At 39.3% G+C, this 13,519-nt stretch overlaps 1 protein-coding gene across 1 annotated transcript in view; it reads left to right on the top strand.

The window, feature by feature from the left end:
• LOC135770252 (uncharacterized) overlaps window positions 1–13,519 on the top strand; it is a 44,342-nt gene that overhangs the window by 9,857 nt on the left and 20,966 nt on the right. The window contains exons 2-4 of the mRNA XM_065279981.2: window positions 694–771; window positions 7,674–8,077; window positions 13,013–13,113. Of these exons, the coding sequence (XP_065136053.1) occupies window positions 723–771; window positions 7,674–8,077; window positions 13,013–13,113 (554 nt within the window). The 5' untranslated portion in view covers window positions 694–722. The remainder of the gene's footprint in view (window positions 1–693; window positions 772–7,673; window positions 8,078–13,012; window positions 13,114–13,519) is intronic.

The raw sequence follows: 13,519 nt of genomic DNA, 5'->3' as shown, positions 1-13,519 counted from the left end.
ATACTACATCGACTATCACCCACTTTTGCGTCACCATATGCACGCAGATTTCCCCCTCAAAACGCTCTTATAAATGCGGAATAAAAAGTGATAAAGTAACGGCACTTTTGTGTTTTCATTTCAAATCGTTTCCGTGTAAACGTAGCCTTTGATGCATATCAAGAGTTTTTTTTTAAGGTGGAAGAGTAGCTGCTTGGCTCAAGCATCTGAGGAGTTAACTGTAATAATAGTATAGGTTTTTTTTTTTGGCTAAATATATACAAAAGTTTGGTACACTTTTTTTGTCATGATCAAAGCACAGACCGGCTTTACAGTTCAACAGATATACATGTGGAGATATACTTGTGCAAAGGTCTTTCCAATCAAAGGTAATTTTGTGGATCTGCTTCCAGTAACCTTTGATATTTGTCACACTCCCAAAACACATGCATTATATCGTACCTATTCCTGTCTAACATTGAAAACGTAATCGATAAGAAGTGGGTTATATTTTATGGAGCCGAACAGGAGTTAAAGAAGTCCTGTGAATGAATTTGTAACTGCATAGGCTGAAATTGAAGCACCTTGAGAAAACACTTGTACAGTTGGACGACCATTACTAAAAGTTGAACCTAAATCCTTTTCTGCTTTTGCATAATTTGACTGTAGTGTAGTAGAGAGTGTTTGATTTTAACACTTGCATGTTTTTTGCAGGTTTCTACTTCCTGTGATATAATCACACCATGCCTGAGGGGGCGGGCCGCGACAGCAAGAAAAGAAACAGCAACCAAGGTCAGACACCAATCAAATATTAATGTAGGAAATCGAATTGAACAAAAATACACCTCATGTTGTGGTTGAGTTTATAAACACAAACGAGAAGCTGAGACATGCAATATCTTTTGCCAGTTATAACACAACTCTCATAGGTGATAAGCCAGCACAACCAAGATAGAAGTGTCTTGTAGGAATAAAACCAAAACAATTATCAGGTTCAGAATTGGACATCGGGTGGTCTCCCTCTAAGAACTCCTGATATTTCTGGACCACAGCCTTCTCCTACTTTACACAGAATGGCTGCTTACATTATCAGTTCAAACAAACTGTGAAAGATGGCGGGAAATGTGCTGACAATCACCATTGTTTAGGGTTGGTCACCTCTCATTGGAATGGGCTCTCTAAACAATCCGTGACTGAATCGTGTTCTGATCATGCAATGGCAATAAGGAAACCAAATGGCATATTTAAAAATACATTTTTATGTCAAGAGAAAACTGGAGGATGTCAAGTCGCAGTTAACATGCAAAACATAAGGTCCCAGATGAGCAATTTATCTATGATAAAAAATTACAAAACAACCTTAAAATGTATATGGCCAGATTTGGAAATGTTACATTCTCTTTTGGTGTTGATTGTATACAACTGCAGTCTATTAAAGAGGTCAAGAAAGCAAAACATAACAAATACCTCATTTGGAGGGATGTATTGATGTAAATGCATGTAGAATAAAAACTCTTAATCCTCTCTCATGCAAACAAAGTTAAATGGAGGTAATTTTCTCTTTATGGCTGATTTAAAGTATGTTTATGTTACATCCTTATATTACGGTATTTATCAAATGTCAGAGATTTTGAACTCAAGTATTTCTTAACTCAAACAAAAGTTTTTATTTAAACTCACCAAAATGATTTAAGCTGTCCATATTACTTTTGCGGCTATACAAATTAAGGTACAAAGGTCCTAATATGTACCATTTAGGTACAAATATGTATCTTTGAACTGCCAATATGTACCTTTTGAAGTACTAATATGCACTCTTTGGGTACAAAGGGGTACCTTTTTGAAAGGGTACTGTTCCAGTGACAACTTTTGTACCTTCATTTTTTAAAGTGTATATTATTAATCTATGTCAACGAGTGTCTAATTTGTTTATTTTTGCTTAGTAATTATATGAGAACATCTAAGACCAGGCCGATAAATAACTGAAGCCCAATTGAGATCTCCTGATCTGCAAAAGAGAAACTTCTGAGCATCAAAACATTCGCTGTGTACAAAAGTTTGACATTAACCTCAAATTGTGTCAGCCTGACCTTAGCGATCACATGTTGACTGGTGGTAGTGAGTTGCTGTGAGCACCTTAGCCTGTGTTTGGTTTCACCGCTTCCTGTGATGGGGTTATCAGGTGCAGACTGGCACCGTACACACAGGAAGCATCTCAACAGATGGATGAGCACCAAAATGCTCTCGTACAGATAAACAGTCACATGGTGCCATCAATCAATTCCTACAGTAAATGAAAGGGAGGGGAAAATAGATTAATTTAACATCCAACATCTAGGTATACTGCTTAAATTATTTTAGTTTATAGCTTACTGATGTCATAGGCATTAGTGTTTATGCACATAGGAGGACAGTTCTCCTATATGTTCTAGATATTCAAGATGGCGTGGCGGATAAATCTTATGAAAACCTGGTCCAAGTCATATTTTACACCTAGAAAATAACGTAATAAATTTTTCTTGATGAAAAATAAAGCAACTATTTATACATCATGTTAGTTTTTGATTTAGTGCATATTTTAATAAAAACAAAGCATATTTTACTGTAATATAGTAAAACATGTCCTCTTCAATAGAATTTTAGTATGTTTTGTTTGCGTCTTGTTCCAAGTATATTTTCTCACACGTTTGTCAACTTTCAAAACGAAGTGGTTTTGTGGCGTGCACGCTGATACGCCCTTAGACAGGAAGTCTCTCTAGAAGCAGAAGTGTAAATGAGACTAATACGCACCTTTTACGTACATAAGACACCAATGGGTGTGCGATTCCTGTAAGGTGCGATCGATTCAGTCATTTTCAGAATAAGTTTAAGTTGAAATGAATACATAAGGACGTTATTTACACATGTTATGTGCTGTAAATCAGTTGAGGACTAACTAAACTGAAGTGAGAGGATATATACGGGTGGTCATTGCAGCTGGTGTCCTATGGCTGATTGACTGCTGTGCAGATCAGGTATGCGATATCTTTCTCTTGGCTTTCACTTACATGGACAATGGCCAAATGATCTTCACAGATCTCCGTGATGTATATAACAGACATGCTTCTCTGTTAGTGCTTTAGGAGGTGAGCCTTGTTAAATCTTTATGGGACTATGATATGCTGACTTGTTTTTGAATAAAACAGGTCATAGATTAAGCACAATATTTTTTGTAGAAATACCACAGTTATTTGATGATTGGTTCCTAACCCTAACCCTTGTAAGAAGTATGTTTTACTGACTACCAATCTATCACAATTATTCTTACAAATTACATTATTTCAAAATAGATCGATGTCATTTGGCAAGTATTGAACGGAAATTAGCTGGTTTGATTGCTAAAACAGCTGTGCAATTAATCGATTCATTCAATTTTCCATGACGAGTCATATATAATTATGAGAAACAGTATACTGTATGTGTTGGCATATACATGTTCATTAATCTTATCTATAACCCTTACACACACTCACTTAAAGAGATTTTGTTGGACACCCCAAGCTATTTATCCGCTTTAATTCAAGTTTATTCAGGGTTAGGCTAAAACCATCCTCTGCATATGATAGAGACACATGTATGGTTCTTCAATGTCATGTGAACGTTTCTGACTGCATGCCCAAGTAGTGATGGAGAGCGATGTCTGTTTGCTTTTGTTCCAGAGGATGCATTAAGTTTACATTGTCACACATCATGCATCTGTCTGGGTGAATTTATGTCATGCTTTGAAGAGACTAAATGCTTTTACAGTGAGTACAAGTAATATACTTAGGCATTGAATGGCGAAAGATAGCCATATCAGTGATCTTTGTCTGGCTGTGGTGGGTTTACAATCCGTTCCTCCACATTTTTTATCTTCTAATTTTCACATTTTTTCATGTGCGACTGCCGCCACAGTGGTGCTGATCTTGGACTGCATCCAGCAAAAGATAAACACATGCCTTCGTGTAGTTTATGAGTGTGTTTAAATCAAATTCAGGCAATCAATATTACCAAAATGCTTTGCTATGAATGTGAGAGAGCTAACGGTCAGACGACATACATGATGGATGATAGGCAGGCTTGGCGAGCAAGAAAGCGGAGAGAGTAACAGTTGGCTGGATCGGCCAGCTAGGTCAGAGGAAATGGAGGATTGTTCTTCTCTGTCGGCCTTCGCTCTGTAACTGGGCCACTATTGTAACCACCCCTGCCCGGCATTCAGCCTTTAAACAGTGCCCATCTTTATAGCGCTCCGTACCGGCCGGCGTTCTTTCACTTGTCTTGACGACCAGACTGTTGTGTTCGGTTGTGATACGGTACGGATCTTCAGGGAGAACATTGTTGGTTTTTGTTTTTCTGGTTCACTGAGGGTGTGACTGATTGAATGACTTCTGTGTTTTCAGGTTTAATCGTCCAACAAATTGTTGCCAGGAAGTTGTGATTTTTGTTTCCTGTCTTTACAGGGCGTGCTCGTATCTGATGCGCGACAGTCTTAGATCACACTGTTTTTGCGGGTTTGCTGCAAATCTGTGTGATTTTGTAGTTTTGCAGTGTCACACGTTTTGAGTTGCACCTCTTTCCTGTGAGGCACTTAGTGTCCTTTTATACAATTTAAATGTGTATAAGAATAATGGAATTACAAATGAAGAGCTCAGATAAGTGCATCTGATTTCACTCTCTTCCTGAAATGCACAGATTTGAAAAGCTCTGTTTTCCTGATTGGCCAGCTAATCTGTACGTTGTGATTGCTCTGAATACCTCTGATGTCAGCCGGAAATGTGACGCTCCTTAACATGTTTGAAAGATTTGTGCGCAATGCAATGCTGACAGGAGTTAACGTACAGGCTGTGAGTCCGAAGTGGGAGGAATTATGATAATGTCGGTCTTGTCTACATCACCAATCAGTGTGTTTGTTGTTGTCCAAGAAAAGAGATTTACATTGGAAACGTTAACTCGCTTCATCGTTTACTTTGGGGTTTATACCTTTTGCATATCGTTAACATGTACTAATACACATTTACACACCAAAGGAAATGTAAAATCATGAATCGGACCATTGGTGCTCTTTAAAGGCAATCCAAAGGTTATTAGTCAGAAACTGGAATGAGTTATTTTCACAAATGTCACTTCACTTAGTCGTTTCAAACATGTCGTCTTCTGAGACAACGTAGGGACAAAACGTGCACTGTAGAACAGTTTGCCCATTTAGGGCTACTGTAGAAACATGAAGGCGACTTTCATATAAGGGGACACGCGGTGTATGTACAAAAAATGGCTCATTCTAAGGTGACAAAAACAATACAATTCATTTTGTAAGTTCTTTAAACACCATAGATGATATAGTTTTGTTAATTATATTGCATTTTTGTCAAGAAATCCTCCTAAAACTTATACAATACACATTTAATGTGCACCTATTTCATTGCTAAAAACAATGTTATTTTGTGTATTTGGTGTAATACATTGTGTTTGCGTGGTTTATGGTTAAAAAACACATTATTTTCCACAAACCGTACATTTTTGTAGCTCCAGATATACTGCTTTCCTCAAATGCATTGATTTTGTACAAAACTCATCGTTCTGAAAAGCGCTGTGTCCTTGATTGGCCAGCTAATTTGTATGTTGTGATTGGCTGGAATATCTCTGACGTCAGCCGGATAGATGACGCTCATGTTTAAAAGATTCACTCACAATGCAATGCTACAGGAGTTAACTTACAGACTGTGAGTCCAAGCAGAGGAATTATTATAATGTCAGTTTTGTCTACATCAACACGCCCAGGAAGTAAACTGTTGCCTACAATTTGTGTGTTTGTTGTAGTCCAAGAAAAGAGATTTGCGTTCAAAGGGATAACTTCTGTCATCGTTTACTTTTGGGTTTGTACCTTTTGCATATTGTTAACATGCACTAATACACACCTACACACCAAAGGAAATGTATAAATCATGAATCGGACCATAGTTGCTTTTTAAGCATTGTTTATCTAATTTATCTTCTGTGCACTTAGAGGACTTTGCTGAAAAGTATGTGATGAACACATATAATATGCTTTTGCATCTGAGCTCTTCAAATGTATTTTTACACTTTGATAAATGTACAAAAGCTGGGACGGTACCCTTATAAAAGGTCCTAATATGTGCCATTTAGGGACAGATATGTATATATATATTTCATACCAATTTGTACCCTTGAGGTACTAATACACACTCTCTAGGTACAAAGGTGTACTTTTGTAATGGTACCAAACCAGTGACAGATTTGGTACCTTTTTTAGAGAGTGTCATGCCTTACAAGAAGAAAATTTTATTGCTCAGACAGAGGTTGGTGATATTTTCATTTATGTATTAACTTTGAACTATGACCAGATGGAAAATCGGTCAACCGAAAACCCCTCTAAATTGGATCAGTTTATACAGCAAATCACCCTAGTTTGGAAATATATTTGAATTCATATTAAAATCTCACATTTCTAAAGTCTCATATTTTGAAATCTTGGCATATATAGACGACATCTAGCCTAGAAATCTAGACGCACTCTAGCGGCCGCAAAATATATTTGCTGCCAGGGTTTAGTCTAGGCACTCACAATACACTTAACAGCTTCAAAAACCAAAATTTGGTCAGGCCAATCACATCGTGTGTAGCGTCTGTGGGGCGGGCTTAACATGATGACGACAGAGCTGCAACGGTTCCTACTTGAAAACAAAGAATGGCTGCTGCTGCTGGCGAACAGCTTTCTTTTGAAGCGGCTTTGGCCGCGACTCTGGAGGACTTAGACTTATGTTTTTCTTTGAGAGAAGAGCAAATAACCCTACTGAAGTCCTTTTTAAGCAAGAAAGATGTGTTTGGAGTTTTGCCGACTGGTTACGGTAACTACGTCACCTTCTTCGTTGCTCTGATTGGTCATAGCGCTATCCTATTGCGTGCAGAGGCATTTTGAGGGACAACCTTATATCCCGCCCCTTGCATTGAGCCGTTTGTGTGAAGAGTTGCCAGACCTTACATCTTGATGTAGGTCTGGCTAACCAGGCTAGACGACATCAGCAGTAACAACATAAACAAACGGCTTTCGTGGAAGAAACTTTACTATCGGTAAACTTACTTATAGAATCAATAATACGCAAAGAGTCCTTTTAGAGTAGTTTAGTTTATTTCTGATAACAAGCAAAATAAAAAACAAGTAGATTACCTTAGTTCAAAGCATAGCTAAAGTGCATCAAAAACTACATTGAGCTAATGCTACTATGTAAAATAATGTATACAATGACTACTGATCAGCTGCCAAACCTCCCTTCACATATCAGTGATCTATGATCGTCGTCTCCCCTCGTCTTTAGGAAACCCAAATATTTGTTATTTTCAATGAGGTGTTTGTTCCAGAGTTCAGTGTAGACACGAGTCAGACCATTAAACAAACAGAGACCAGAAGTTAAGTTCTGTCCAGATGTGTAAGCGTGACAATGTGTGTGCATCCACAGAGACACAGGGTCATCTAGATCTAGAGATATAAGCAAAGTCTTAATTTGCTCTTTGTTAGTCTCATTCCTGTCTTTGAGGAATCTTTTGAGGATGTATTTTTTGTCACTCCTGTTTGTTTTCATATTAAAGCTACAATAATATTCTATTATGCAATTCTCACATGTTCACACTAACTTTACATGTTTCTCTCCTCACTGCAGTTGCCAAGCGTCCCTCCTCCGTGTCCTCGCTGAGTGGGATCGTGAGCCGTATGGCCTCCTCTGGGGGTGCGTCCCGCGGGAGCTGCACTTCTGTGAACACGGTGTGCTCCGACAGCGACCGCGGTGCCAGTCTTAGCTCCTCTGCCTCATCTGCCTCACTGCAGGATGGACACTCCTCGTCCTCATCCTCGTCGCTCCCCTACGGGGCAGTGCCGTCTTACCCTGGCCCTCAGCGTAATGGCTCCGACATCAGTCTAGATCTTACGCCTCTCTCCCTAACGGGAACCGGTCCACTTCCTGCCTCAACATCACCGATGCCCAAACTCTCTCGCCTGGAGCGTGTGGCACTGGAGATAGTGGAAACCGAGCAGGCCTATGTGAGGGACCTCAAGAGCATCGTGGAGGTTAGGACTCTTTGTACCTATATGTTAACCTGTCTGTAAATTTAAAAGAAAGGCAAACAAATCATAAAGACTTAAATTGAAAAGTGATCCAAAAATGTCAAGCATTTCTTACTAATAAAGGAAGTCGTGAAGTAGTTGGTCATGGGTTTTAATAAGAATAAGATCTTAAAGAAGATAATTTATTATAAATAATATTTTCACTTGTCCAAACCCACCCAGAAGGCTTTAGGAAAGCTCATTCATGCAAACATTAATAGCATCACGTCTCCTCGCCTGCCCCCCACCTGGTATGTAATCCTGAACTCGGCATCAGAGAAAGCTGAGTCTTTTCTCAGTGCCAGCGGCGATTTTAAATGTGATCATTGTGAGTTTCTGCCGTGCCATTCATCACACTTTCAGGTGGAGCGGAGAGGATCATGGCAGTGGATGAAAGCTGCAGTAAATTCAAACCGTCACTTCAAACGCATCTTTGCGCTGCTTTTCAATCGCCTGCCACCGATCCGGGACAATGAAGAGGCTGTTTCTCGCTGTTTCGAACATGCACACAAATCAGAGCATGCTGTAAATATAAGAGCCTCTTTGTTGGATGGCTCTCAACACATGCATCATATTTCAATGCACAGGTTGCTGGAAGATCAGACCTCTGTGCTTACCTCCAAAAGAGATCATGGACATTTAGCAAAACCAGACACGGCATGTCAGTGCTCCTTTAGCTTAATTGGTAGGGCATTAGTTAAAATGTGTACTGCAAGCTGCATAAATTGGCATTCCAGGGGCATTTACATAAATCTTCCATTCAAAATTTTTTAAATCTTATCTTTATGACATATTGCACAGTTCTAGATTTATGCTGATCTTAGAAATGAGGTTAAGAGGGTTTTCATATTCAAGTGAAAGGGGTCTTTATGATTGTGGTCTATCACAAAAGCTTTTACAAGCCTTTGAACTCGAAGGTGTGGGTCTTTGACAGCAAAGAATCATGGGCATGAAAGCCGGAGGTTGGGGAATGCCTGAAATGTAATTCCTTTACTCTTTTGCTGATGGTTTATTTGAAGTCAAACCTTCGTGAGCCAATAAAAAGAGAAGGCATGCAAGCTTTTTGAAGAGATGCCTCGAGATCAAATGTCCATAAATTGGTTGTTGACAGACAGGATCTTGAAGAGGAATGCTGCTGTTTTATCAATCTGTGGTCGCAAAATGCAGGCTGAGTGGTGGATGGTTTGGGGGATAAAGTGCTGAGTCTGAGAGATGTGTGCGTGTGTGTGTGTGTATGATGTCTGATTGGAGTCATACTTAGTTGGGCTCAGCATCTATTAGTAAGAGCCGTCTGGTTTTGATAGAAGGCATAACAAAGAATGATGTCAGGCTTGCTGGAAACAAGAGCCCATCATTTAATGAGCGTGAGCTCAGAGTCTTTTTGTCTTTTGTCTGTGTTGGTTATTTTAAGGTTGTGAACTGTCGTTTGGTGGCGTTCAGGTATGATGTGTGTTTTGCTGGTTTGTGTGTTTGGGGGAAGTTTAGGGGAGTGGGATTGAGAGATTCCCCCTCTTTGTTTCAGCTGTATTTTGGCCAAACAGGACAGGAAATTAGGGGCTAAGGGGGGCTTGGCTGTAACCCCCTTTCTGGGGCACAAGCAGAGTTGGAGAGGGGCTGTACATAAGGGAGAGGGACCCATTCCTTTCCAAACACTACACTGACCTAGTTTTACAGACAAAGACTCTGTACGTGCGTGTAACTTCAGACTGTATGTCTTTTCTTCTTTCTGTCTGTCTTTTTCTGTTTTTATTCCATCTGTCTTTTTGTCTGTCTGACTGACTGTCTGACTGACTGACTGTCTTTCTTTCTTTCTTTCTTTCTTTCTGTTTGCCTCTATTTTCTTTCTGTCTGTCTTATTTTGGTTTTATTCAATCTGTCTTTTTGTCTGTTGTCTTGTCTTGTCTTTCTGTCTGTCTTTCCTTTTTTCTGTCTGCCTCTCTTCTTTTTGCCTATCTTCTTTCTTTCTTTCTGCCTGTCTTTTCCTGTCTTTTAATTCTGTCTGTGTTTTTGTCTGTCTGTCTGTCTGCTTTTCTTACAGTTTCTTTCTGTCTGTCTATCCACCTCTCATCTTTTTTCTCTATTTTTTCAGTTTTTTATTCCATCTGTCTGTCTTGTCTGTCTTTTCTGGTCTTATATTCAATCTGTCTGTCTGCCTGCCTCTCTCCTTTTTTGTCTGTCTTTTCCTGTCTTTTATTCCATCTGTGTTTTTGTCTGTCTTTCTGCCTTTCTTATAGTTTATTTTTGTCTGTCTGCCTGTCTTCTTTCTTTTTTCTGTCTTTCTTCTTTCTGTCTGTCTTTTCCGATCTTATATTCAATCTGTCTGCCTGCCTGCCTGTCTGTCTGCCTATCTCCTTTTTTGTCTGTCTTTTCCTTTCTTTTATTCCATCTGTATTTTTCTGTCCTTCTGACTGTCTGTCAGTCTGCCTTTCTTACAGTTTCTTTCTGTCTGTCTGTCTGTCCGCCTCTCTTCTTTTTTTCTGTCTGTCTTTTATTCCATCTTTCTTTCTGTCTGTCTTTTATTAAATCTGTCTGTCTGTCCGCCTAACTCCATTTTTGTCTGTCTTTCTGCCTTTCTTACAGTTTCTTTCTGTCTGTCTTCTTTTTTCCTGCCTTTCTTCTTTCTGTCTGTCTTTTCCGGTCTTTTATTCAATCTGTCTGTCTGTCAGTCTGCCTGTCGCCTATCTCCTTTTTTGTCTGTCTTTTTCTTTCTTTTATTCCATCTGTGTTTTTGTGTGTCTGTCTGTCTGTCTGCCTTTCTTACAGTTTCTTTCTGTCTGTCCGCCTCTCTTTTTTTCTCTGTCTGTCTTTTATTCCATCTTTCTTTCCATCTGTCTTTTATTCAATCTGTCTGTCTGTCCGCCTTTTTTCTTACAGTTTCTTTCTGCCTGTCTGCTTTCTTTCTTTCTTTCTGTCTTTCTTCTTTCTGTCAGTTTTTTCCATTTTTTTTATTCAATCTGCCTGCCTGTCTGCCTGCCTGCCTGTCTGTCTGCCTGCCTGTCTGTCTGCCTGCCTATCTCCTTTTTGTTTGTCTTTTCCTTTCTTTTATCTGTTGTTTTGTTTGTCTTTCTGCTTTTCTTACAGTTTCTGTCTGTCTGCCTGTCGTCTTACTTTTTTCTGTCTGTCTATCTTTTTTCTTTCAGTCTTCTTTTCCTGTCTTTTATTCCATCTGTCTTTTTGTCTGTTGTCTTTCTTTTCTTTCTGTTTGTCTTTCTTTTTCCTGTCTGTCTGTCTGTCCTTCTTTTTTCCTTTTTATTCGTCTTTCTGTCTGTCTCTTTCTCTGTCTCATCCTGGTTCATATATCTCATATGTGAACAGTTATGTTTTGCTTTTTGCTGGACTGACTGTCATAACACACTTTGCAGACGCTCTAGTAAGTCATTTCTGTGAGATAGCATCTGCCTAGAAAATGTGCTCGTAACTTATTGTTTCTTTGTCTGCTGCTGGTCTCACTCGTCTCTCATACTGTCCTTTCATAACTCTTAGTGTAATCCTCCGATTTCCCCTCACCTCCTGGATTTTCACTCTTCCCTGTATAATCACTCATCTCTTCATCTACCTCTCCAGTTTTGCCATGTGTCCCAGTCACGAGAGATGATCGTTCGGGGGAAATTCTCTTCAGCCTTTGGCGGAGTGTAAATCAATGTAATTACAGTGTCCGACTTCTCTCTGCTTTTGAAAGGTGCTGAATGCACCATTTCCTCATTTTCTGGCTCTTCTTTGCCCCCAACTCAGTATGTTTGCCTTCCCAGACGTCTTGTGGCTCTGGAAACAAACAAAGAAGAAAAAGAGCTCGTGTTTTATGGCCCAGGAATGTGTACGAAGAGAATCCCTTATAAAGCCAGCCTGTCTCACATGCCTCGTGTGTTTATTTGTAGCTATATTTATTGTAACAGTAGACTTTTTCTAGGTTTTGTTTAAGTTGGTGGCCTTCTTTTGTTGGCTTTAATGTCCGGATTTTCTCTCGGGAGAATGTAACTACCATTGTTGGCACTCCAAGTGTTTCGTTGGCGCTTCAAGTCTCTCGCGGTCTGGTGAAACTGGTTTGTTTATTGATTACAAGGAAGTTGGTTTTGGTTTTTAATCTCGATAATTAAGGGTTAATGAGGCCAAGCACTGATAAAGTGTGTGAAGCAGTGATAAAGGATAGCAGCCAGAAACCAGACCGCCCGGATTATATTTCAGTTTTTGGCCTCTGCTAAACACAAATAATGATTAACAGTTTGATTGAATCAAAAACACATTTTGTAAATGTAAAAAAAAGGATATTCATTACAGTTTCATTATCAAAACCACTTGAAGTGGAAAACTGCTCTACCCCAACATTATTGGTTCAGTACTGTAAACGATAGCTAATAATTAAGCTGTGCTGCCGACTAGTGACACATTCCATTGCACAGAACAATCCCAGAGAAGATCATTCACAAATATTTACTCCAAAATGAAACCTGACAAGTTTGGTGACCCCTGCTCAACTGATATTTATTTCCCTTGCCAAAGACTTGTGTGGCACAATAAAAAGGCACTTTTCTCATGAGACCGACGCTTCACATTTTTCATTTTGGAGTTGAAAGCGCAAAGAGGGAAAATATAAATATTGGGGTTGCATGCTTTGCTTTCCCATAGCGCTTTTCATGTTTAGACTATAGATCATCGAGAGGTTCAGTTGTGGCTTCCACAGTAATTTCATTACACCGATTCATGGTGTTGGGAGATCATTCAGAGGTGAAGGTCGCATCCTGCTGTGACGGAACGATTTATAGTCAAAATTTGACTTAAAATCCACAAAATGTAATTCAGCTATGTGGAAATGTGATGGAATTGAATTGAATAGCAAATTTGAGTGTGAAAATGCCTAGTATGGTTTCATTGAGGTCATCTTTCTATGGTTCTCTCTCTCAGGATTATCTTGGCTGCATTATCGACTGCGGTGACTTGCCTCTCAAACCCGAGGAGGTCAGCACCCTCTTCTGCAACATTGAGGACATCTATGAGTTTAACAGGTGGGTGTCTGTTTTTTGCATTTTCTCGCTTTTTCTCTCTCTAGTCTTTTAAAAGAACAGTTCACCCAAAAATAAAGGTTCTGAAGCCATACGTTAACTTTGGGGGGGGGGACGAATTGTCCTGTTGAGTCAAATACAAAGTGGAACATTTATAATCGTATAACTTTTATAAAGCTGTTGTGCTTTTTAAAGAACGCAATTCCTCATTCAGTGCAAATGCATGGAAATATACAAAAATCTTTCCATCTGCATTCGATGAGAAAATAAAATTTATCCAGTTTTGGAAGAACATAAAAGTGAAAGAGAATTGTCATTATTGGGTGAACTGTTTCTTTTAATCTCAGGTCATATCTGACTCGCATACATCTTTCTGGGTGGCGGCCACAGGGGTGTCTGTTGAATCTGT

This window comes from Paramisgurnus dabryanus, chromosome 8 (genome assembly GCF_030506205.2).
Source record: "Paramisgurnus dabryanus chromosome 8, PD_genome_1.1, whole genome shotgun sequence".
NCBI classification, from domain to species: domain Eukaryota; kingdom Metazoa; phylum Chordata; class Actinopteri; order Cypriniformes; family Cobitidae; genus Paramisgurnus; species Paramisgurnus dabryanus.
This window is presented reverse-complemented; position numbering and strand designations above follow the sequence as displayed.